We start from the raw sequence: 26,841 nt of genomic DNA on the forward strand, positions 1-26,841 counted from the left end.
AGAAAGGGGGCAGAAGGGGCAGGTGTGCTGGTGGGAAGGCGGCTTCCAAGTGACTGAAAGAGATTCCTTTTATTCCTCTACACACACACACACACACACAATTTTAATTCCCAATCCTCAAAAGATGCCATATGGATCTAAGTATCAACAGGTATACAACCTGTTTCACAAGTTAAAGTGAAGATCTCTATTTGTTTTTTGGACGCAACCAGGAAGTTTTCTTGACCATAACACAGAAGTGGCAAATCACACCTTTTTTTTCAGATTTTCTTGAACGCCAGGATAGCAATCAAATATTAAGCACACCTGACTCTATGTTTTAGTAGGAAAGACTTAAAGAGAGTGCAGTTATTCACGGGGCACCCAGGCAGGTGTCAGGAACAGCTTATGCAACTGAGTGCAGAGATCTTCCTTGTTTACTTCCCACTTAAAACACCTTTCCCAATTATCTGGACCCAGAGCAAAATGGCTCCTTACCCAGAGCGTCCATATTCCTAGAAACCTCCAGCATGACTTCTCTGCACAAGGCCTTCTGGCCAGAATCCAGCAGTGCCCACTCCTCCTCTGTGAAGTCCACAGTCACCTCTTCAAAGAGAGAAGAGCCCTAGAAAGAGAAAGAACACTATCCCTAACAGACAATCCTCTCGTGTTCCTTTCTTACAATGCAAAACACAGCTTTTCAAGAGACCAATTGGACATTTTCCTACAGGACAGGTATGTCTGTAGGTCCCCATGGTCTATAGACCAACCACCTGAGGCTACTGCTGCAAAGGCGCAAAATATGGCTTGGATGAATGGAAGCTGTAGGATGACTACACCCCCTTTTGGGAGTTGCCAACAGCTCCAGAATGACTCAGCAAGGTAGTTTTGGGGAGCAGAATCAGCAAATTCCTTTCAAAATAGGACGAAGCCATCAAGCACTTCTTTCCTGGCCTGTTTCCAAATTTTGGAAATAACCAGAGAAATCGCAAGTCATTTGACCAGCAATCTTATTGTTACAGCCATTTAGGATTCACTTAGTAGGTTTTACAGAAGGAACCTGCCCTTCAGGTGATTCAATTTTAAGTGGATATGCTGGGACCTTTCGGAAAGCAGTTCTTTTCCAATTCATAATTTGTAGCTGGTTTTCAGGTTCTTTTGAAAGAGATGTATTACACATTTTGACAGCGGCCAGATTAGCTTTTGCCCAATGTTGGAAGCAGCCTCATGTTCCATCAGAGGAGATGATCATTCAAAAAATTTCAAGTTGTGCAGAAATGGACAAATTAACTTTGGCACTAAAAAATAAAGACACCTCAATATACTACAACAGCTGGAACTGCTGGTACAAATGGATAGACCAAAGATAGACTTTACACTATAAGGCAAAAGAGGATAGGATAAATCCATAGTAGTGATACACAGATATATGTAAGGATTAGGTGTGTGTATATGGCATAAATTAAGGATAAAAAAAGAGGTCTTACAAACTGTTGAAGATGAGAATGTTTTTAATTGTTTTCTATTTTTTTCTTTCTATTTTCTCCCTTTTTTCTCTCTCTCTTTTTTTTTTCATTTGTGTATGTGTTGTCGGTTTGTTTTAATTGTAAAATCAATAAAATTTATTTATATAAAAAAAAGAAAGAGATGTATTAAACTCTTTCAACAAATTGATTACATTTTGTAATACAAGCCTCTCATTTTATGAACCGTCCTTTGCTTACAGACTAAGAACCATCTGGAAAATGACTGAGTGTGACTCAATGGAGCATTCTGGGGAGACACCGTGTTCAAATGCACAGATTTAGCATTTGGTTGTAAAAGCAGCTCTAGAATGGAAAGAGGTTGAACTTTATTGCTTTCAGAAGAAACCTATACTTGCCTGACAAGATGGCCCGAATTGGATCCTCCTGAAATGAAGCTGTTGAGAGCGATTGGATTGATATCTTTCCTGGAGCTCTGCTGAGATCTCTCTTGCGAACGGCTCCTGTACCTGAAACAACAGCCTGGATTATGATCCACGTTCATGAGACTATTGCCATGTTAGGTTGCTTGGCTTACCTTTTGACTCTCCACTTGAATTTCCCCAACTCAAGTCAAAGTGAGAGAACTCAGGGATTCTGATATGAAGGTGGCTGTTATTTCTGGGTAAATGTCTGGCATTTTTTGTATAATGTTTTTTTGCCTCTTTTTATTTCCTCTCTTCTTTCTAATCAGGAGTTGCTTCTTCTCCCTGAGCTATGCCTTCCTCCTTTGTGGATTTACATATGTCAGCTCTATCCCTTCCTCTGGGAATATTTTCTGTTAGATTTAGGGACCATTAGCACTTGAGAGGGATGGGATCGATCTCTCCTTTTGGATTTAGCTTCGCTAGGATAGGGAGGAAACTTCCAGCCGGGCAGTTCGTGGACATACAGGTGAAACTCAAAAAATTAGAATATCCTGCAAAAGTTCATTTATTTCAGTAATGCAACTTAAAAAGTGAACCTAATATACGAGATAGACTCATTACATGCAAAGCCAGATAGTTCAAGCCGTGCTTTGTCATAATATAGATGATTATGGCTTACAGCTCATGAAAACCCCAAATCCACAATCTCAGAAAATTAGAATATTGTGGAAAGGTTCAATATTCTAGGCTCAAAGTGTCCCACTCTAATCAGCTAATTAGGCCATAACAACTGCAAAGGATTTCTGAGCCTTTAAATGGTCTCTCAGTCTGGTTCAGTAGGAAGCACAATCATGGGAAAGACTGCTGACCTGACAGTTGTGCAGAAAACCATCATTGACACCCTCCATAAGGAGGGAAAGCCTCAAAAGGTAATTGCAAAAGAAGTTGGATGTTCCCAAAGTGCTATATCAAAGCACATTAATAGAAAGTTATGTGGAAGGGAAAAGTGTGGAAGAAAAAGGTGCACAAGCAGCAGGGATGACCGCAGCCTGGAGACGATTGTCAGGAAAAGGCCATTCAAAAGTGTTGGGGACTTTCACAAGGAGTAGACTGAGGCTGGAGTCAGTGCATCAAGAGCCACCACACACAGATGGATCCTGGACATGGGCTTCAAATGTCGTATTCCTCTTGTTAAGCCTCTCCTGAACAACAAATGTCAGAAGCGTCTTACCTGGGCTAAATAAAAAAAGAACTGGTCTGTTGCTCAGTGGTCCAAAGTCCTCTTTTCTGATGAGAGCAACTTTTGCATCTCATTTGGAAACCAAGGACCCAGAGTCTGGAGGAAGAATGGAGAGGCACACACTGCAAGATGCTTGAAGTCCAGTGTGAAGTTTCCACAGTCTGTGTTGATTTGGGGAGCCATGTCATCTGCTGGTGTTGGTCCACTGTGCTTCATTAAGTCCAGGGTCAATGCAGCTGTCTACCAGGGGATTTTGGAGCACTTCATGCTTCCTTCTGCAGACTAGCTTTATTGGGATGCTGACTTCATTTTCCAGCAGGACTTGGCACCTGCCCACACTGCCAAAAGCACCAAAACCTGGTTCAATGACCATGGGATTACTGTGCTTGATTGGCCAACAAACTCACGTTACTAAAATAAATGAACTTTTGCACGATATTCTAATTTTTCGAGTTTCACCTGTACCTTGGGATCAAGGCCAATTGATCACAAGACCACAAAATCTTGAAAGCATTTCTTGCCTCCTGTCCTTTCACTCTCGGGTAAACTGAAGCATTCCCCCTTTCCCTGCCACCCGCCCCACCCCGACTGTCTACTTGTGGGTGATGGTTGTGTATTCCGTGGCACTTCCCCTTCCAATGTCATTCCCACAGATCATTACACTATCCCAACATGCATCTTCTACACCAGAAGTCTCCAAATTTGACAACTTTAAAGACTTGTGGCCTTCAACTCCCAGAATCCCCCCGCCAGCCATGCTAGCTGAGGAATTCTGGGAGTTGAAGTCCACAAGTTTTAAACTTGCCAAGGTTGGAAACCCCTGTTCCAGATTTCTCGTCAGTGACTATTTTTAAAGAAGAGAAACAAAGGTGTGCATATCTTTAAAAGAAGGTTCACAATATGGTAAAGACGCTGAAGAGTTTGATTAATATCAGTTTAAACCAAGGGTCTTCCAACTTGGCAAGTTTAAGACTTGTGGACTTCAACTCCCCAAATTCCTGAGCTAACATGACTTGAGGAGGAATTCTGGGAGCTGAAGTCCACAAGTCTTAAAGCTGTCAAGTGTTGAGGAAAAAAAGAGGGGAAAAGTGGAGAAGGGATTCCAGCCAGCTCCCCAAAACTTTGGAGCTTCTTCTATCCTTTCAGGATGAGGGGAGACAGGACTGGACTGAAGTAGGCTTGAATTTCTCCTTCTTCCTATGGCATTATCACCAAGAGGAAGAACAAGCTTTTGCATCAAAAAGAAATAACTTTTCAAAATATTAGGAGCTGCTGAAAATGTTGCTGCTGACTCTTCCTTCATATGTGGGATGTCTTTTTTTTTTATTCTTCACCTGTTAAACTTTTTTTTAAATATATGTTTTATTTTGATTCATAACCATTTTGAATAGAGTTCATTGTCAGGGCATATCATTAACGAAAAAAAACCCAAACAAACAGAAATATCAACATATATACTAGTAACATGCGGTTTTCTTACTAAGGAGACGGGGACCCTAATAAACTTGAATTTCTCCTCCCTCCCTTCTCCCTCCGATGGCTGCAAAATATCTCAGCCTCCCACGGCTGACTTGTCTCACCTGCCGCCCCTTTCCGGGCTCCGGGGAGTCTGCGGGGCCGAGGAGGCAGCCTTCGGCCAGGGCCACCGCCTGGGCGCAGCTCTCCGCCCCGCACTCCCTCAGCCAGCCCGACAGCTCCGGGGGCAGCAGGGCCAGCAGCTGCTCCAGCACCACCAGGTCCAGCATCTTGGTTTTGCTGCTCCGCTCGGGCCGCAGCCACCCCCGGCACAGCCGGTGCAGGCGACTGCAAAGCGCCCGGGGCCCCTCGGCCTCCCGGGAGGCGCAGTTGCGGAAGCGCCAGCGCTCAGCCTCGGAGCTGCGGGGACCCTCGGGGAGGCCGCTCGGGACGCCGCTTCCCCCGCCGGACTCCACACCGCCGCCGCTGCTACCCGCCTGAAGGGGAGCCTCCATTCGGTCTCCGGCTTCAGCGCAGCCCCGATGAGGTAAAACTCCCTCAGAGGCCGCCGCCTTCAGTCACAGCTGTCCGCTTCTCCCCGAGACTCTCCGGGCGAGCCTGTTCTAGTCACCGGCCGCCCTTTCCCGCGTTCCGCTTCCAAAGCGAGCAAAATCCTCTCCGGGTCCAGCAGAGGCGAAGCAGCCAAAGGGGATCCGAGGAGGGGAGAGCCGCCCCCGAAGCGTCGCTCCTTCCCGCTGCCCCACCGACATCAGCAGCTCCGGGCGACGGTTCGGGGGACCAGAGGCCGCAGCCGAGGCTCCTTTCCCTGCTTCGGTTCCCTCGAGTTCCTCCTCCTCCCCGCCTTCTTCTCGGTTCCCGGGAGGGGAGAAGGCGGGAGCCGCTTCCTCGGGGGCTTCTCCGCATCAGCAAATCGGCCGCCAGTAGCTCCGGTCGCAAGTCCCCACCCCCTTCCCCTGTCCTCCCAGCGGTTCGGACACAGAGTCTTCTTTCCCAGAGAGGCAAAGCGCCTCCTAGCGGTTGGGAAACAGAGGCCTCTTTCCCAGAGAGGCAAAGCGCCGTACGCGACCACGCTTCCTGTCTTTGGCGAGAGCGCCTCCCACGGCCAAGTGCCAAAGGTGCTTTCCCCCCCACCAAGAGGCAGATGGATTCGTTTTTTCTTTGAACTTGACAAGTGGAGTGCTGAAATTTTGTGAAGGGACACCGGGCAGAAAACATGCAGCCAAGAAGTTCCACACCCATTTGCACTACTCAGGTGACCCTGAGGACACAGATAAACATCCAATGGCCAGGCAAATGACCAGCTGTCTGCAAGGAGTATAAATCCTTCCATTCCCCGCCATCCTGTCAGAGCTGAAGAAGCTTCTTGGATGACAAGCGAAACGTCTTCAAAAAAGAAAACAAACAAGAAAAGTCCAGTTGCCTCTTGGAAGTGGGACAACCATGACCTGGATGATTTGAGAATCTCCACAGACTTGTACTGAAATAAAGGTTTTAAATAACTGATGATCAGTTGGAAGGGACCTTGTAAATTATCTAATCCAACCCCCTGTCCAAGCAGGAGACATGACCATTTTTGACAGATGGGAGTCCAATCTCTTCTTGAAGGTCTCAAGTGATGTCCCTCCTACAGCTCTGATCTTTTATTTTCTTCCTTTTTATTTCTGCTTCAGTGTGTGCTCCTGACATGTTTAAGTCCAGTATGTAAGACTTCAAGAAACTTCTATCTTTCTTGTAAAGTTCTGTACATACACAAGACTTGTCATCTTCATTATCCTTAATAAATAAATATCCCAGCAAATTCAGTGAGGCAATTATCCTGTCTTAGTGCTGGATATCAATTTCAGCACCTTCAGGAAGTAAGAGCACCATGTCCAAAAGAGTCATCAAACTATATGTACCAACAACAACTCCCAAAACAAAACAAAAAAGCAGATTACCCATAACAATAAGGAAACTTCAATCCAAAAAGAGATCACTCTGGCGGAAAAACAAATCTGGTCACGTTGCCCATTTCAAAAGCCAATACAAAAATTTACGCCACCAGATAAAGACCGAATGCACCAATTATCACATTAAACAAGAGGAAAACCTTCTAAGCACCAATTCCACCCGTGCTTTTTACAATTTTGTAAACAACAAACTAAAAGACTCAAGGTCCATCCCACCCCTGATAGGACCTGATGGTAAAGACTGCAACAACACCATTAAAGCCAACATCTTTAACACATTCTTCGGCTCAGTATTTGTAAACAGCAATGGATCATGCCCAGTATTTCCTAGCCGTACCACAGATAACAACAATGATCTAATACATATCGATTTTACAGAAGACAATGTTGAAAAAGCACTACGCAATCTAAAACCATCTCTATCTATTGGACCGGATGGAATATGTGCCTACTTCTTAAAAAAGCTATCCACTGCCATAGCCAAACCTCTAAGCATAATCTTTGAAAAATCTTTCAGGACCAGCTCCTTGCCTAACCTATGGTCACAAGCCACAGTCATCCCCATCTTCAAAAAGGAGACCCAAGCCTAGTTGAAAATTACAGACCAATCTCCTTATGCTGCGTCACCTGTAAAGTCATGGAATCAATTATTAACCAATCCATCATCCTCCACTTAGAGACAAACAACCTACTCTCCAATAAACAATTTGGTTTCAGAAAAAAACTATCCTGTAATCTGCAACTCTTACACTGCAAAAACATATGGACGACACAACTCGACCAGGGCAAAGCAATAGACGCAATCTACATAGACTTCTGTAAAGCCTTTGATTCAGTGGTACACGACAAACTACTCCTAAAAATAAAATCCTATGGTATCTCTGGACAACTGAATAACTGGATAGAAGCATTCCTGGCAAACAGACAACAAATGGTCAAAATTGGGAGCGTCCTATCAAATTCTGTACCTGTCAATAGTGGTGTCCCCAAGGGCAGTGTTCTAGGACCAACTCTCTTCATACGCTACATAAATGACCTCTGTGATCATATTAAGAGCAATTGCGTTCTTTTCGCTGATGATGTAAAGCTGTTCAATACCACAGACAATACTGCTACCCTACAAAAAGATCTTGACTATGTATCAGAATGGTCAAACTAATGGCAACTTCAAATCTCAACAAATAAATGCTCTGTCTTACATATTGGCAAAAAAAATCAGAAAATAAAATACAAGCTGAATAGTCAAGATCTTGTTGATGACCCAAGCTCTGTAAAGGACCTTGGAATACTCACCTCTAATGATCTAAGTGCTAGAGCCCACTGCAACTACATAGCCAAAAAGGCATTAAGAGTTGTTAACCTAATCCTACGTAGCTTTTTCTCTGGTAATATCACACTACTAACCAGAGCATACAAAACATTTGCTAGACCAATACTCGAATACAGTTCATCAGTCTGGAACTCACATTACGTATCTGATATTAGCACAATTGAGAAAGTCCAGAAATATTTCACAAGAAGAGTTCTCCACTCCTCTACTCGTTGTAGAATACCTTGAAATTCTAGAACTAGAAAACCTTGAATTACGCCGTCTTCGGTCTGATTTAAGCATGGTATATAAAATCATACATTGCAATGTCCTACCTGTCAATGAATACTTCAGCTTCAACTATAACAACACAAGAGCACACAATAGATACAAACTCAAAGTTAACCGCACCAAACTTGATTGCAGGAAATACGACTTCAGCAATAGAGTGGTCAATGTCTGGAATACTCTACCCGACTCTGTAGTTTCTTCCCCAAACCCCAAAAACTTTAACCTTAGTCTACTATTGGCCTCACCCCTTTCCTAAGAGGTCTGTAGGGGGCGTGCATAAGCGCACCAACGTGCCTACCGTCCCTGTCCTATTGTTTCTCTTATTCTTCTTTTATTTTTCTTATATGTACCCATTTCATGTATTCACAACTATGTATACACTTATACTTATTATCTTGTAAACAATTGGCAAATAAATAAATAAATAAATAGATACACAATGAAGAACAGTAAAAAAAAAAAAACCACCTCCTGCTTTCTGCCTTTTTTAAGGACAAATCAATTTGATTTTTAATATCCCAAATAATATGTCCTTCCATGCCAGAATGGTTGCTTGTCTTCAATAAACATATAAATACGTATTTCCCCTCTTCACCAAACTTACCTATAGACAGATGCAACATTTTCAAGCTCTTCTTTCTGAGATTCAAAGGGGCATTGGGTCATAAGTTTGACTAAATCCTGAATTATTGTGATAAAGCCTTCAAACTCCAAATAATCAAGAAAAAGGCTATTATTTTCCAATCTCAAGAGACAGTTCTCCAAAAGAGCAAGTCCTTTTGATAAAACTTCTGTCCTTTTCAACAGAGCTGTAATATGCACCATGTAAGTTATATAAGTTATATAATACTATATAAGATAGAATGGTAAAGCATCTGTACATTGTTCCTTCTCCGTTTTTGATAAGTCTTCCATTATTCCAGTTTCGATAAGTCTTCATTATCCCACTTTTCATTTTACATATTGACTGACAACGCACTTGTGGAAATAAGTCTCTAATATCTGCTTGTGGGAAGTACACCCCAAAAGGACAGTGACAGAAACCTCACAGCATCTGAAACCTCAGAAAACAGTGCCAAGAGACTCAAGCCAGTCCTTCCCCCTTTAAGAAAACTAAGAAGTACCACCTGAAAGGAAAACTTAGAGCAGTTAGAAAAATAACAAACACTTAAGTAGAGCCATTAAGATAAAGGGAATCAGGCTAAAAATAAAATCCAATAAAAAAAATCCAAGGCAGGGGGTCTCCAACCTTGTCAATTTTAAGACTTGTGGACTTTCAACTCCCAGAATTCCTCAGCCAGCTTTGAAAAAAAAAAATCACTTGAAGTCCACAAGTCTTAAAGTTGACAAGGTTGGAGACCCTTGCTCCAAGGCAAACTGAAACTCCCTCTTTCTGACCCCTGACAGGATTAACTCTTAGGACAAGAAAACACAAAGATCCAGGAACAGGATTAACCCAGAAAAACAAAACCCAGGGCAATCAGAAACAAAACAACACCCATCAAGCTACAGGAGTTTCAAAGGGAAATTAAGCATAAAAGACTCAAGAGTCATATTCCCAACCTGTTCCCAAACCAGGAACGCTCCAGCTGTGTCACTTTTTGCTTCTTGCCTTCCTACAGTAGAATTCCACTTTCTGCATCTATTTCTTCTCAGCATCTGTGATGTGTCCCAGCCGGGAACGAACTCGAACTCGGGAAATTTCTTCCAACATGCTAAATTTCTGTCAGCTGCAAACTGCCTTGGGGGATTCTCAACTGTCTCTTCAGCCAATGGGTCAAGTTCTGCCATTAGCAATGGATATTTTAAACTTTTTAGGCAAAATCCTAGTAGTCCCTCCTTTAGATCATTGCAATTGCCACCTAGTACATATGATATCCACGATATCCACAATTTCAAGGAGAAATGAATTCACAAACTGTCCTAGAGCATTAAGGCACTGGCAAAGCCCATGTTGGGTTGCATTTTTCACATTTGATTTAACGAAGAGTGTTCTTGCAAGGGTAGAACTCATTGAAAACAAAGGCTGCAACTGAAGAAACCACTGGAGTCAAACAAAATCTTTATTTCAGTATTCCACTTGTCAAGTCGTTCAAAGAAAAACCAAAAAGTCCAGCTGCTTCTTTAAAAAGCGACCTGGATGATTGAGAATCTCCTAAGACACTCCCACTTCAAGCCAACTCTTTTCTTCTCCTCTGAATAGCAGGGAATTGATGTCAAGTGACAGGCTTGACATATAACACTGTAGTCCCATTCTTTAAAGCAGGGGTCTTCAGACTTGACAGCTGATGTGACCCTATACCATTTCAGACAAATGGCTGTCCAGTCTCTTTTTCAAAGCTTTCAGTGATGAAAGCACCCACAACTTCTGAATGCAAGCTATTCCACTGGTTAATTGTTCTGTTAGGAACTTTCTCCATAATCCCACATTGCTTCTCTCTTTTTTTTTTTTTTTGTATAATTTTTTTTAATTTTTTTCTTGTTTACAAACATAACATTGTGTGGACAGTGTGGTACCAGAGTGTCTTACATTTTAAAACAAATGACAATATTGTTCATATTCAATACAGTTGGCAATCTTATAAAATTTCATATTACACATATTTTCTTTGATAATTCACCATTTCAGTATCTTATTTTTATGTCAATCTTCATGTTCTAAATATCCTTTTACTACAGGTAAAATATTATTAACCATATTTGTAGTGTTTAAAAGATTCTGTGATTCTAATAATAATAATTCAATTTATATATAGTTATAATCTTCCATTATTTATTCCCTAATTTTTAATTGTGCCACTATTATGTTTAAGAAAAATCCCCTTTCTAATCACATTTTACAACTTATTTAATACAGATAAAATAATATTTATGTTTGACAAGTTATATAATTCTAATAATACCGTGTTTCTCATATAATAAGGCCGGGTCTTATTTTTTTTTGAGCCCCCCAAAAATGGCTAGGCCGTCTTTTCGGGGGTGACTTAATTTCCCCCCCCTTGCATCTTCGGGCAGGTGGGCGGCGATGGCTTGGATGTTGACCTCGGCGTTGGTGGGGCACTTCGTATTGGGGTCAACGCAGGCAGCACCATATCCGGGTGTGCAACAAAAGTACTTCCTAATGGCAAGCCCCCCCACCATTCCCCCCATTTCGCATGTTTTAATATAGGCCTTAATTTGGGGGGAGGGGCTTAATTTCATTTCATGCCTATAAAACATGCTGGGACTTGCTATTGGGGGAGGCCATATTGTTGGAGAAACAGGGTAGTTATTTTTATCAAGTGTAATTTTTTCATTATTCTCTTATTCAATGTTTCAGTGTTATTTTTGTATCAAATTTTACATATTACTTTTTCTGCAAATAGACGTTAATATTCATATTTATTACGTTCAACAAACCTATATAGTTATATTTATGTTGAATTGTATTCAGTTGATTATTCAATGTATCATATTCAAAGTTACCCTAACTGAAATTCTATCGTCCCTTGTTATTAATTCACCTTATAATGTAAAAGTATCTATTCCATTAATCCCCCTTTCTCTAACTTCTAGCCCTTTTTTATTATCCATCATCTCTCATTCACCTTAAAACTTTAATTATTTGTTTCTTGGCTTGTCTCTCATATTCCTCTCTTGCATCTTTAGATGTTATCACTTCTTGGCCCATCCTCTTAAAACATTTCTCCCTTCTCTACACATTTCCATTGCCTCATTTTCAAGTTGTGTAGTCTTACCACTGTCTCTTTTTTAAAAAAAAAACTCCCTGCAATTCCAATTCCTAACTTCCCTCAAAATACTCTCCCCTTGATTTATATCATCAATCATTGTCATTTCTCTTTTTTCCTCATCATTTCTCTGTTTGTTGCTTTGTCTTTTCTGTTTCTTCAGCTGCTTTTTCAGTTAACTTCTCCTCTTCCTGGACATCCTGTTTTCTCTTTGTCATTTGTGTCTTTGTTTCCAGCTCATCTATGCTCTGTATTTTATTCAAAATCTCCTCACACCTTCTTATCAAAATATCCTTCATATCCTTAATTTCTGATGCAATCTCTTCCCAAAGTCCATCTTTTTATTTTATTTATTTTTCTCCAAAAAACCAATCTTTTATTCAAACTAAAGCCATTTCTCAAACATTCAATGTTCAATGTCCAAGAGTCTTTATATCCCCCAGTTAATCAGTCAGTTTTTCTAAATAATCCAAAAGTGGGACCTTTATAGAACTTCCTGCCAATTCAATCTTTATTGAAACTTTCAGGGATCTTTTTAATAATAAAGTTTTTCTTATTCTTTCCTTTAAATCTCCAAAAGCCAAGCCTTGCCTGTATTTTGGGAATATATTGTGCCTTCCTTTGACAGCAGGTGGAGCTCTTACATCAGTTTTCATTTTATCTTGTCTTCCAAATTCTCCAAAATATTAATATAAAATTAGCTGTTTATGTAAATAGTTCCAGCATTTTACAGTGCCTATCCAAAGCCAACATCTGTCCAATTTAAAAGTCCAATTTTCTGTGTTTTTACCAGATTTTCTATGTTCTTCCTTTCTCTTCCATTTTAAAAGCTTAAATTTTTAAATGTTAAAATACGTTAGGTTGCTGCCACTTTAACAATAGTTCCGAGTCTCTTTCTGAATCTTTTTCTTTTTTTTTGGGGGGGGGTTACACTTTAAATAGAGGATTTTTCTCATCCAGTTCCAAACACTGTTCACCAGCTCCGCTCCAGCACTCTTAGGTGACAAGCAGTCTCCAGCTGTATGGCAGCCATCTTGGCTGCCTCTTCTTCCTGCCATGGCATTGAGGGCTCAGAAAGCCCTGGGGCTCTATGGGGAGCTGCGTCCCCCCTGGAATTTTGCAGGATGCCCCTCTTTTGCTTCACCACCCTTCCAAAGCAGCTTTGGCTGCTTCTGGACCCATGAACAAGGAGAAGCCAGAGCAGGGATGGAGCTCCGTTTCCTTGTGACGTCACTTATTTTTTGAGTTTCTCTCCTTGATTAGTTTCCATCCATTGGTTCTTCTTTTAGCTTCTGGTGCTTTGGAAAATGGTTTGCCCCTCTCATCTTTGTGGCAACCCCTCAAACACTGGAATCCTGTTATCATAGCTCACCTAGCCCTTGTTTTCATTAAGAGTAGACATACCAAATTCCTGCAATTGTTCATGTTTTAGCCTACAGCCCCCTAATCATCTTTGTTCTTCTCTGTACACATTCGAGTCTCAACATCTTTTTTATATTGTGGTGACCAAAACAGGATGCAGTATTCTAAGAATGGACATCTTAAGGCTTTGTAAATTGATACTAATACTTCATGTGATCTTGATTCTATCCCTCTATTAATGCAACCTAGGATTGCATTGGCTTTTTTGGTTGCTGCCATAAACTATCGGCTCATATTTAAGTGATTGGCTACCTGGACTCCAAGATTGTTCTGAGTTATTGGTATTGAGCCAGGTTTCACCTAGCCCGTAGGTGTACAGTTGCTTTTTCTTGGCAAGTGTACAATCATACTTTTATCTACATTGAATTTCATTTTCTTAGTAGGATCTAATATTCAAGTCTGTCAAGATCCTATTGGATTTTGAACCAATCTTCTGCGGTGTTGGTTATTTCTGCCAGCTTAAACTCATCTACAAATTTGATGAGTTTCCCCTTCAATTCCCTCATCTAGCTCATTTATGAAGATATCAAAGAGTACTGGACCTGAAATGGAACCTTGGAATACATGCCAGAAACATGCCAGTTGCCAAATGCTTTCATTGTCCCAAAGGTGCTTTTATAGGAGGCAACTGGACTTTCTCATTTTTTTATTTGAAGATGTTTTATCCAAGAAGCTTCTTCAGCTCTGACTGGATAGTGGGGAATGGAAGGGTTTATATTCCTTGCAGACAGCTGATCATTTGCCTGGCCATTGGATGTTTATCTGTGTCCTCAGGGTCACCTGAGTAGTGCAAATGGGTGTGGAACTTCTTGGCTGCGTGTTTTCTGCCCGGTGTCCCTTCACTGTTGAAGACAGGCACAGGTTGTTGATGATGAGTCTATGTTGTCTGCATCTCAATGTTGTGATCATGTGATCATGGGGATGCTGCAACAGTCATAACTGTGGAAACTGATCTAAATCACTTTTTTAGTTTTATTTTTTATATCTTTGAAAGGATGTTAAATAAACCATTTTAAGTTAAGGATTAAGTGTATATGGCATTTCCCCAATATGGATTCTGTCCTGACTGAGAAACTGTCCTGACTGAGCAAACCGATTTCCACAATCCTGGCATATATATGGTTCATCCATTGTGGATTCTTTGGTAGATAAGGGCTTCCTTCTCAATGAAACGTTTTCCACACTTTCTGCAGCAAGGTTGTTTATCCCCTGTGCTTTTGAAGTGGAAGCTCTTTCCACACACTGTACATTTATTTATATGCTCTCTCTTGTGTGGATTATTTCACGATGATTAAGATTTCCTTTATGAGTAAACTACTTTCCACAATTCATGTATTTTTATACAGTTTCTCCCGTGTGTGGATATTTTTAATGAAAATTAAAATCTTCAAAAAAGGCAAAAAGTTAGATCCAGGAAACTACAGACCTATCAGCCTGACCTCAATACCAGGGAAGATTCTGGAAAAGATAATCAAGCAACAAATCAGCGAACTAGACTAATCTTATTGCCTTCTTTGACAAAGTGACAAAATTAGTTGACCAGAGGAATGCTGTCAATATAATTTACTGGGACCTCAGTAAGACATTTGATAAAATAGACCAAAACCTACTAGATAAAGTAAAAAAAATGTGGGTTAGACAGAATAACCACCAGATTCGTAACTGGCTGACCAACTGCACTCAACATGTAGACATCAATGGAACTGCATAAACATGGAGGGAAGTATGCAGTGGAGTGCCCCAAGGCTGTTTTAGGCCCAGTACTCTTCAACATCATCAATGACTTGGGGGATGGGGAACTCATCAAATTTGCAGATGACACCAAGCTGGCAGTGATAGCCAACACTCCAGAAGATAGGGTTAAGATACAGAAGAATCTTGACAGACTTGAACATTGGGTGCTATCTAACAAAATGAAATTCAATGGTGAAAAAAGGTTCTACATTTAGGCAAGAAAAATCAAATGCACAGGTACAGTATGTGTGGTACCTTGCTCAATAGTAGTAACTGTGAGAGGGATCTCTGAATCCTAGTGGACAACCATTTAAATATGAGTCAGCAATGTGCAGCAGCTGCCAAAAAAAGCGAACAGAGTTCTAGGCTGCATAAACAGAGGAATAGAATCAAGATCACATGAAGTGTTAATACCACTTTATAACGCCTTGGTAAGGGCACACTTGGAATACGGCATCCAGTTTTAGTCGCCATGATGTAAAAAAGATGTTGAAACTCTAGAAAGAGTGCAAAGAAGAGAAAACAAAGATGATTAGGGGACTGGAGACTAAAACATATAAAGAACAGTTGTTAGAATCAAGTATGCCTAGTTTGATGAAAAGGACTAGGGGTGACATGATAGCAGTGTTCCAAAATCTCAGGGGCTGCCACAAAAAAGGAGTCAATTCTTCAAAGCACCTGAGGGCAGGTCAAGAAGCAATGGGTGGACACTAATCAAAGAGAGAAGAAACTTAGAACTAAGGAGAAATTTCCTGACAGTTAGAACAATTAATCAGTGGAACAATTTGCCTCCAGAAGTTGTGAATGCTCCAAAAGTGGAAGTTTTTAAAAAGATGTTGGAAAAAGATGTTGGATGTTGTCTGAAGTGGTGTAGGGTTTCCTGCCTAAGCAGGGGGTTGGATTAGAAGACCTTCAAGCCCTCTTCCAACTCTGTTATTCTATTCCATTTCTATTCTATATTAAGATGTCCTTTTTGAATAAAGTCCTTTCCACAGTCCAGGAATTTATATGACTTATTCAGTATGGATCTTTTGGTGTCGAAGCAGATGAGAGTTTCTTATGAAGCTCTTTCCACACACTATGCATTTATACCGTCTCTCTCCTGTGTGAATTACTTTATGAGAATTAAGATGTCCTTTCCGAAAAAAGCTCTTTCCACACTCCATGCATTTATAGGGTCTCTCCCCTGTGTGGATCATTTGATGGATAGTAAGTTCTCTCATTTCAAAGAATCTCTTTCCACACTCTCTGCAGCTATATTTTTCCCCCCTCTCTGTGAATCCTCTCATGGCAACTAAGAGAACGTTTGAAAGAGAAGCTTTTTCCACACTCTGTGCATTTACAGGGTCTCTCCTCTGTGTGAATTATTTTATGAGAATTAAGGTGTCCTTTCCGAATAAAGCTCTTTCCACACTCAAGGCATTTATACGGTCTCTCCCCTGTGTGGATCCTTTGGTGATGAGTAAGAACTTTGTTGTCAAAAAAGCTCTTTCCACACTCCAGACATTTATATGGTCTCTCCCCTGTATGGAACCTTTGATGAATAGCAAGACCTCCCTTCTCAAAGAATCTCTTTCCACATTCCTGGCAACAATATTTTTTCTCCCCTCTGTGCCTCCTCTCATGGTAATTAAGCCTACTCTTGAAATGGAACCTCTTTCCGCACTCTAAGCATTTATGTGGTTTCTCCCCTGTATGGATTCTTTCATCAGAATTCAGTTTTCCAATTAAATCAAAGCCATTTCCATATTCCTCATAACTGTAAGGTTTCTCAGTTATGTGGATTCTTTGATTGTTATTAAAAGTAGCCTTGCTCCTGAAGTTATTTCTATACTTCATGCATATTTCAGTCTCTCTGCTCAGACTGGAATCCTTTTCTGATATTATAGTGGTATGTAGTTTATGTTTTCTATAAAAGTTAAGACAAAAGGAATGATGAGATGTGGAGGGCCTTTCTCCTCCATCTTCTGAGTGTTTTCTCTCTCTCTTTGGATTCTCTTGATGGTCAGATGTCACCTCTCCTTCATAGTTTGTTGTCTGCAGTAGCATTAACCTCTCCTGTTTCGCATTCACATTCTCCATTCTATTACCTGATCAGAAAGAAGAAAACAGAAATCCTTGTTCAATTTAGAACTGTGAGGGAGGGGAAGATTAGTTCTTGTGGGGTGAGGAGAACCAACACCTTCATTTTTCTGTAGTGTCATTTCACTGAAATTGGCAGGTGGATGACAGGCTTCAACTTGGAAAGTTTTTCTAGAAGAGAGAACTGGAGATTGCCTATACGACAGTAATAGAGCCTGCCTATTTCGGTCATAAGGCAGGATGTTAATTGGAACTCATTAAGTGAAAGCGCCCTCATCCCAGATTAGGATGATATGTTAAACAAATGTACGGGTGAATGCAGGGGGTGCCTCAGGGAAGCCTGCATGCCTTGGGCCTCTGAGGGCCTCCCCCATCCCCTGAAATACCACCTGCTCTGCTTCTTTTCCTTAGGGTCCCGTCAGCCAGTTCTAGCCCTCACAATCACTTGCTTACCTTCTGGAGATTTGCAGAAGTCAGGATGTGGGTGAAGGAAAATATTGGTGACATTCTTACTGGGCCACGGTGAAGCCGTTGGTTTGCAAACTTGTGGTGAAACTTTTTTAAAAAGAAACAGGAGCGAGGTGTGGAAAACAATGAAGGGTTAAGTGGGAAGGAGGGGAAAGAGCTGCTTTGTCTTGTTTGAAACCTGTCCTGGAAGGCAAAACAGCTCTTCCCCTTCTTCTGCATCACCCTTTTAACACTTAACCCTCATTGTCTGTTCTCCACACTGCACTCCTGTTTCTTTTTTAAAAAAATTCACCAGCAAGTTTGCAAACATGGCCTACCAAGAAGGTACTTTCCTTGTCTTCTTCACCCACACTCTTAGTTCTCCAGAGCTCCAGAAGGTAAGCAAGGGATTGTGAGGAGTGGAAAGGGGGGGGGGGCAAAGCAGTAAAATTCTCATGTTTGAATCATGGTGGTACATGGCTTTTCTGTTGTAACTTTGAACAGTTACTAAATGATCCATCATACCTCGAGGATTACTTGTATGTACCTTACACTGCCAATTTTTGTAAGCTGACAGCAAAACCTCTCATTGTGGAGCCTCGGGATCAGCTAAAATTGTGGATTGCAACATGCTCTGAAACATATATGCTGTTTCATCAGCTGCTGGGTGGCATTCTCTTCCATCTATTTTAAAAAGAATATAATGGCTTGCAGCTTCCTAAAAATTTTATTTTTAGCAATCTATTGCAATATACAGGCAAGAGGTTATTTTAGAGGTGGTTTTTTTTGAAAACTTTTAAATGTTTTGTGAAACTAATTTAAAATTTATGAAGTAATTAGAAAGAGTAATCACCAAACCAGTAGTAATGCTGGTTGAATCCCATTCCTGGGGACCGGTGAAAGTAGACTAAGTTGAAATGGCACTATATTAACTATATATGTTCTTAGGTATTTTTATTAATTTTTACTCGATCTTTGCTGAATAGTAAGGAGAGCTGATGCACTTACAGAATATTGGGTGATGTATGGAATGATGAACTATTTTGGTTTTATCTTAAAAGAAAGATGAATTGTTAATGTTGAACATACTTATTGGAGATGAAGGGAAACATTTCTTTCATATACAATACAAACATAGGTATGGGGTGTTTCTGGGATTTCTAAATATTGTTTTTCTTTTTAATGTATTTTGTATTACATTAGTGTATGTGTTTTATCTGTTTAAGATAATCTTTAATAGAAATGTTTAAAAAAAATATAGAGGGGTCTGTTCTTTAAAAACATATCAATCTGCATTACAGGTATGGTATCAGACATGAATCCAGCTTGGATGCAAATTGTTAACTAGGAAATTCTGATGCTATCCAAGGGATTTTTCAACTAGGAACCAGATTAAGATTTTGCTGTTGATTGGACAGTCTGGGGAATTTCCCAGCTCTATGGTGAGCAAGGCTTTAAGGAGAGGTGACCACCTTAACCAGCTTCACTGCAAGTATCTTCTTTGTCATCGCCCCCCCCCCAAAAAAAAACTTTATTTCCCTAATGAATGGAAACCTGAGCAAAGTGGGGACTTACCCAGGGCAATAATATTCCTAAAAGCCTCCAATGTGACTTCTGCGCACAGGGCTCTCTGGTCAGAATCCAGTAGCGCCCACTCCTCTTCTGTGAAGTCCACAGTGACCGCCTCAAAGGGATCAGACCACTAGAATGAGAATGTTGTATAGAAGATTGTCCCAGAAAAGAAGTGTTCCCTCTTACTACAAAAAACAGAACTTTACATGAAACCAAATGGGCATTTTCTTATAGGGCAAATTTATGTCTGGATGTCCACATGGTCTTGACTGTGAAGCCGCCAGTTTCCCTTGCCCTAATAGCTGGTGTTCTTAAGTGCACAAAATATGACTCCATCCAAATTGCCGACTAGCAACACAGCACCATTTAGGTTACTTCCTGCTTGTTTGGAATTACTCAACAAGTGGGATTTGGGGAATAGAATCCAGAGGCTCACCTGACTTGGGGAAGAAATTCTACATTCTTTGTAAACTAGGAATTTCTTCCATGGTTTATTTCAAAAGGGCCTGGAAATCTAAAGACACCTGAAGAACACTGATGCAACCGTTTAGTGATGATCTTAGGCTTTTTCATGAGAAATCTGTCCTCATTTGGCGGGGAGGGGAGGGAGGAGAGACACTGTTTAACTACACACAGACTCAGCATTTGCCTATACTGCAGAAGAAGAGCCCAGGAAGGGAGCTTGAACTGTGCTACTCTCAGAAGAAACCTACAATTACCTGCTGAAATGGCTCAAGTTGGGACCTTCCGAAAAGCAACTCTTGGGAAGGACTGCATTGATTTCCTCTTTCCTGTAGCTCTGCTGAGATCTCTCCTGTGAACAGCTCCTGTATCTGAAAGAGAAGCCTAGTTTATGATCCATGCTCATAGGACTGTAATTATGTTAGTTTGCTTGCCTTACCTTTGCAATTCCCCAAGTCAAAGTGAGAGAACTCAGGGATTCAGATTTGAAAGTGGCTGCTACTTTTGAGTAAATGCCTGCCATTTTTGTGAGATGTTTCATTGCCTATCTTTATTTCCTTTTATTCTGATCAGGAATGTTCAGATCTTTACTTGTCTCTTTCTCTTAATAGCTTTGTTATCCTCTTTTGTGGATGTACCTATGCCTGTTTTATCTCTTCCTCAGGTCTTTCCTTTACATTTAGAAAGCTTTACCTCTTAAGCGCATGGCATGGATTTTCTCTTCCTTTTCTTTTGGCTTCCCTATGTCTCTTGTAGTGGGAAGACTCTCAACCAGGCAATTCAAGGAAAGAGCTTGGGATAAAGATTGAGATGGTTTTTGTGAGGAAGATGCACACCAGTCTCATTGTGGTAACTGAGATACCTTTTAGAATTAGATGGTTGGCCAGTCTGATTTTTCACCTGTTCTCCGAGTTATTCCCACAGACACTTACACAATACCAATATATGGTCTCTTGATGTAGCTTCCCAGGGAGAGTTTGTAAAGAAGGGAAGCAGGAATGGGGACTTCAAAATAAGATTTGCTATGTCATAAATGGAACCAATTGTTTGAAGAATGTCAGCTGAAATGGAACAAATTCTCAATTCATTAAAGGAAAGGAGAGGATGGAGAAGGGATTCTGGCCTCCTCCCTCAAACTCTCTTATAGTCCTGGGATGTTGCTCTTTCCTTCCATAAAATTACCCCCAAGAGCAAAAATAAGCATTTCCCTCAAGAACAAATACATTGACAAAATATTAGGAGTTTCAGAAAAGTCTGGCAGACGGTTTCTTTATGCTTGATTTCTTAGAGACACTTATCCTCGCATGGACACCCAGGTTGAAACTACCTCACCTGCTATCCCTTTCCAGGCTCCTGGGAGGCTGTGGGGCTGAGCAGGTAGCCTTTGGTGAGGGGAATCCTGACTTTAGGAAACATTTATTAGCCCTTCCAGGTAGACCAGACAAGCCCCACAATGCATATTAGCTCTATCTTTATTACAAGACCACATTAATAAAATCTTTTTTGATCCTCTCCTTGTACTCGCTGGAAAAGTAGGGAGGTTTTTAAATGACATGTTCTCCTCACCCGCCCTGATGGGGGAATTGAGATATCTTTTGCATTATGGCTGTCCAGTCCACGACAAAGTATGAGGGAAAACAGAACATGTGAATAAGGTCCCACAATGTTATTCCCACATACTATTTACTATTTATATCTCAACACGTGTTTGGATGTCTTCTCTCTGCGATTATGTGCAAGGAAGAGAAACGAGGCGTAGAAGAGGATGAAAGTGCCTCACCTGCCGCCCCTTTCCGGGCTCCGGGGAGTCTGAGGGGCCGAGGAGGCAGCCTTCGGCCAGGGCCACCGCCTGGGCGCAGCTCTCCGCCCCGCACTCCCTCAGCCAGCCCGACAGCTCCGGGGGCAGCAGGGCCAGCAGCTGCTCCAGCACCACCAGGTCCAGCATCTCGGCTTTGCTGCTCCGCTCGGGCCGCAGCCACCCCCGGCACAGCCGGTGCAGGCGGCTGCAAAGCGCCCGGGGCCCCTCGGCCTCCCGGGAGGCGCAGCTGCGGAAGCGCCAGCGCTCAGCCTCGGAGCTGCGGGGACCTTCGGGGAGGCCGCTCGGGACGCCGCTCCCCCCGCCGGACTCCTCGCCGCCGCCGCTCCCCGCCTGAAGGGGAGAATCCCGGCGGGCCTCCATTCAGTCTCCGACTTTAGCGCAGCCCCAACAGGGGGAAACTGTCTCCGAGGCCTCCTTCGGTCACGGCGGACCCGCCCTCACCCACTCGCCCCGCCCCTTTCCCGGTTTCAGGGGGGGCTCCGTTCCCTCAGAGGTTCTACGCAAAGCTGCAAATCGTTCCCGCCAAAACTTCCCGCACCCTCCCAGAGCCTGGACCACAGTGCTCCTTCCTAGAGAGGCAAAACGCTATACGCGATCGTTGTTTTCTACCCTTGACGAGTTTCTTCCTCCCACCACACTCCCCGTGCAAGGAAAACCCTCCCCTACTGTTGGCAGTACGTTCGCCTTCTGCGCATGCTCATTTCGGTTGTGACGTCAAAGAACCACCGAACTCCTGCGCCGGCGGAGTGTTATGTTGGGGAGGGGGGGGATGCGATGAAAGGAGTATTGAGGAGGTCGTGGATGATGGACATAGTTTATTTTATTTATTTATTTATTTGATTTGCCAATTGTTTACAAGATAATAAGTATAAGTGTATACATAGTTGTGAATACATGAAATGGGTACATATAAGAAAAATAAAAGAAGAATAAGAGAAACAATAGGACAGGGACGGTAGACACGTTGGTGCGCTTATGCACGCCCCCTACAGACCTCTTAGGAAAGGGGTGAGGTCAATAGTAGACAGTCTAAAGTTAAAGTTTTTGGGGTTTGGGGAAGAAACTACAGAGTCGGGTAGAGTATTCCAGACATTGACCACTCTATTGCTGAAGTCGTATTTCCTGCAATCAAGTTTGGTGTGGTTAACTTTGAGTTTGTATCTATTGTGTGCTCTTGTGTTGTTATGGTTGAAGCTGAAGTATTCATTGACAGGTAGGACATTGCAATGTATGATTTTATATACCATGCTTAAATCAGACCGAAGACGGCGTAATTCAAGGTTTTCTAGTTCTAGAATTTCAAGTCTGGTGGCATAAGGTATTCTACAACGAGTAGAGGAGTGGAGAACTCTTCTTGTGAAATATTTCTGGACTTTCTCAATTGTGCTAATATCAGATACGTAATGTGGGTTCCAGACTGATGAACTGTATTCGAGTATTGGTCTAGCAAATGTTTTGTATGCTCTGGTTAGTAGTGTGATATTACCAGAGAAAAAGCTACGTAGGATTAGGTTAACAACTCTTAATGCCTTTTTGGCTATGTAGTTGCAGTGGGCCCTAGCACTTAGATCATTAGAGGTGAGTATTCCAAGGTCCTTTACAGAGCTTGGGTCATCAACAAGATCTTGACTATTCAGCTTGTATTTTATTTTCTGATTTTTTTGCCAATATGTAAGACAGAGCATTTATTTGTTGAGATTTGAAGTTGCCATTTGTTTGACCATTCTGATACATAGTCAAGATCTTTTTGTAGGGTAGCAGTATTGTCTGTGGTATTGAACAGCTTTACATCATCAGCGAAAAGAACGCAATTGCTCTTAATATGATCACAGAGGTCATTTATGTAGAGTATGAAGAGAGTTGGTCCTAGAACACTGCCTTGGGGGACACCACTATTGACAGGTACAGAATTTGATAGGACGCTCCCAATTTTGACCATTTGTTGTCTGTTTGCCAGGAATGCTTCTATCCAGTTATTCAGTTGTCCAGAGATACCATAGGATTTTATTTTTGGGAGTAGTTTGTCGTGTACCACTGAATCAAAGGCTTTACAGAAGTCTATGTAGATTGCATCTATTGCTTTGCCCTGGTCGAGTTGTGTCGTCCATATGTTTTTGCAGTGTAAGAGTTGCAGATTACAGGATAGTTTTTTTCTGAAACCAAATTGTTTATTGGAGAGTAGGTTGTTTGTCTCTAAGTGGAGGATGATGGATTGGTTAATAATTGATTCCATGACTTTACAGGTGACGCAGCATAAAGAGATTGGTCTGTAATTTTCAACTACGCTGGGGTCTCCCTTTTTGAAGATGGGGATGACTGTGGCTTGTGACCGTAGGTTAGGCAAGGAGCTGGTCCTGAAAGATTTTTCAAAGATTATGCTTAGAGGTTTGGCTATGGCAGTGGATAGGTTTTTTAAGAAGTAGGCACATATTCCATCCGGTCCAATAGATAGAGATGGTTTTAGATTGCGTAGTGCTTTTTCAACATTGTCTTCTGTAAAATCGATATGTATTAGATCATTGTTGTTATCTGTGGTATGGCTAGGAAATACTGGGCATGATCCATTGCTGTTTACAAATACTGAGCCGAAGAATGTGTTAAAGATGTTGGATTTAATGGTGTCGTTGTTGCAGTCTTTACCATCAGGTCCTATCAAGGGTGGGATAGACCTTGATGTCTATCAATTGTGTGTGTGTGCGCGCGTGTGTTGTAATAAACAAAGCGACCTTTGGATGAAAACTGTTCTCCTGCTTGTGTCCTTGTCTGTTTCTCACGGAATCTCTTGGAAATGTGGATGTGTGTGTGTGTGTGTGTGTGTGTGTGTGTATATATATATATATATATATATATATATATATATATATATATATATGTTTTCTTAAGTTTTCAGGGTACTTACATGTATGGTGTTCGGCTTGGTTCGGTATTTTCCCACGTCATTGTAGTTCTTTTAAAGTTGTAGCAACGTTTCAGCAGAATCTCATCTGCCATCATCAGGCTTCTGTATTGTGTCCGTCTGTGGGTCAGACTTTACAGTGGTTTCAGATTTAAATTTGGGGCAGCCTATTGCTGTGCCAGAATGGTTTTTTCTTCATCCTGATTGGTTGGGAGTCTTGGTCTGTGTTTATTGGTCTCGGAGTTTGCTGTGTTCTGCTTGATGGGTGTTTCTGATATCTTCTGTCTGTTTTTGGCTCTTTTTGTATCTTGATTGGCTGGCAGCATTGTGTTACTTTAATGGAGGTCTTTAGTGCAGCTTGGCTTCGGGTAAATGGACGGCTATCATTAGTTAGGAAGCTGGGTTTCATCTGGGTGCCTGGTTGGGGTGTGTTTGAGCTGGAGGTATCAGGGGGATCTGTTTGTGCCCAGGTGTTTGCCTGGCTTGTGGTGTGGAGATTTTTTGTTTGTGAGTGCAGGCTTCCAAATGATTGACAGCCTGGTGGAATCATCTCTTCTGTTCATGCTTTCTGGTCTTTTTCAATCTCTATGGCTTCTCTGATGACTCTGTGGCTAGGGTTTTCCATAGTGGCCAGGGTTTTGGTGCCATTGAAGTTGATGCTATGACCTGTAGCTTCCATGTGTTGGACTAGTGAGGAAGTGTGTTCCAGCTTTTTGACTGCATTTTGTGTTCATCCAGGCGGGTACTTATTCTTCTATTGGTCTGTCCAATGTATGTGGCCGGGCATGATGCACAGGGGACTTCGTGATACGCCTTGGTTTTCCAGGTCAATTTTATCTTTGGGGTTGCTAAGGATGGCTGCTATTTTTCTGTCTGTTTTGAAGGCAGTCCTGATGTGATGTCTGTGTAGTACCTTACTAATTTTGTCTGTAGTATCTCTTATGTAGGGCAGGACAGCTGTTCCATAGGTCTGTTCATCTTCTGGGTCTCTATTATGTTTCAGTGTGTTTTTGTGGATCAAGCTGGTGATTTTGCTTTTGTGGAAGCCGTTGGCTGTCAGTACTTTAGTCAGGGTGCATAGTTCAGCCTTAATGTGTGTCTTGTCTGCCAGGCGTTTGGTTCTGGTAATTAGTGTTTTAGCCACGGAGTTTATCTGTGCTGGGTGGTGGTGGGATTGGGCGTTGAGGTAGCGGTTGGTGTGTGTTTTCTTCTGGTATATGGTGTGTCCTAGTGTGCCATCTGTTTTTTTGTAGATTAGTACATCTAGGAATGGTAGTTGTTTGTTTGTTTCTGTTTCCATGGTGAACTTGATTTTGGGGTGTGCGCTGTTTAGGTGTGTTAGGAAATTGTTTAGGTTTTCTTGTCCATGGGGCCATGACACATTATGGATCTTTGGTTATTCGGGTTTTCTCCCGCGTAAGATTGGAAGTATCTAGGCAACGTTTCGATGAAGTCTCATTCATCATCTTCAGGCTTCTGTCTTCAGCTCTGTGCTTCTCAGAGTGATGTGAGCTTGCAGCTGCTTCTTCCTTTTAACTTTAGCCAAGCCCCCACCCAATCAAGTCACACCCCCACTAGCAGTTAAAAGGAAGAAGCAGCTGCAAGCTCACATCACTCTGAGAAGCACAGAGCTGAAGACAGAAGCCTGAAGATGATGAATGAGACTTCATCGAAACGTTGCCTAGATACTTCCAATCTTACGCGGGAGAAAACCCGAATAACCAAAGATCCACATACAAATACCCGCGAGAACCTCAGAAAACAAATTATATATATATATATATATATATATATATATATATATATATATATATATATATATATATATATACACACACACACACACACACACACACACACATATCTTTACACCTATATATATATATCTTTACACCTTTTCGCTTTGGTTGTTTGTAGCTGGTTGATTCCTGAAGAGTAGATCAGGTTCAATTGTACAAGGTTAAAAGAAAAACAATACATGGGCTGGGTTTCTCCCCCAGCTGTGTTTAAATGTCAGACTCAGCAGGTCATGACAGATTCAGATAAGGGGAGAAAAGACTCATGGAAGGCAATGCTGAGAGGATTACAGAAAAAGAAAAAAGTTTAAAGAAAAAGTTTATTACTAAAATGCCAAGACTTGTAACATCAAGGGATTTCTTCCCTGACATCCCTAAGGAAGCTTCAGTGGCGAGTAATTTGCCATGGTACTACTTGCAAAGGGATTTCTTCATGGGGCAGATCTCATATCCCTTTATTTATTTATTTATTTAGATTTGTCAATTGCTTAAAAGATAATAGGTATAAGTATATACATAGTTATGAACACATGAAATGGGTACATATAAGAAAAATAAAAGAAACAATAGGACAGGGACGGTAGGCACGTTGGTGCGCTTATGCACATCCCTTACAGACCTCTTAGGAAAGGGGTGAGGTCAACAGTAGTCAGTCTGAGGTTAAAGTTTTTGGGGTTTGGGGAAGAAACCAGAGTCAGGTAGAGTATTCCAGACATTGACCACTCTGTTGCTGAAGTCATATTTTCTG

The 26,841-nt window shown here is 41.6% G+C and overlaps 1 protein-coding gene and 1 pseudogene across 4 annotated transcripts in view; both read right to left on the reverse strand.

Moving 5' to 3' along the window:
- The window catches only part of LOC113425990 (uncharacterized), a 41,218-nt gene extending 19,107 nt beyond the window's left edge, over nucleotides 1–22,111 (reverse strand). Inside the window, exons 1-4 of one of the 4 annotated variants that reach the window (XM_087953864.1) lie at nucleotides 21,363–22,111; nucleotides 19,840–19,953; nucleotides 19,124–19,250; nucleotides 11,486–17,109 (exon numbers count right to left, since the gene is read on the reverse strand). In XM_087953864.1, coding sequence (XP_087809990.1) covers nucleotides 16,274–17,109; nucleotides 19,124–19,250; nucleotides 19,840–19,953; nucleotides 21,363–21,761 — 1,476 coding nt within the window. In that variant the 5' untranslated portion in view covers nucleotides 21,762–22,111 and the 3' untranslated portion in view covers nucleotides 11,486–16,273. Of the gene's footprint in view, nucleotides 1–4,690; nucleotides 5,549–11,485; nucleotides 17,110–19,123; nucleotides 19,251–19,839; nucleotides 19,954–21,362 lie in introns of those variants that run through there. The other 3 variants (XM_087953863.1, XM_087953860.1, XM_087953861.1) reach the window with 3 other exon arrangements.
- LOC148131946 (glomulin-like) lies at nucleotides 6,408–14,416 on the reverse strand (annotated as a pseudogene).
- Nucleotides 22,112–26,841: the final 4,730 nt, after the last annotated feature.

Source organism: Notechis scutatus, chromosome 2, assembly GCF_049901735.1.
Source record: "Notechis scutatus isolate UNSWTSFEM ecotype Mainland chromosome 2, rNotScu1.2, whole genome shotgun sequence".
In the NCBI taxonomy this organism is placed as follows: Eukaryota; Metazoa; Chordata; class Lepidosauria; order Squamata; family Elapidae; genus Notechis; species Notechis scutatus.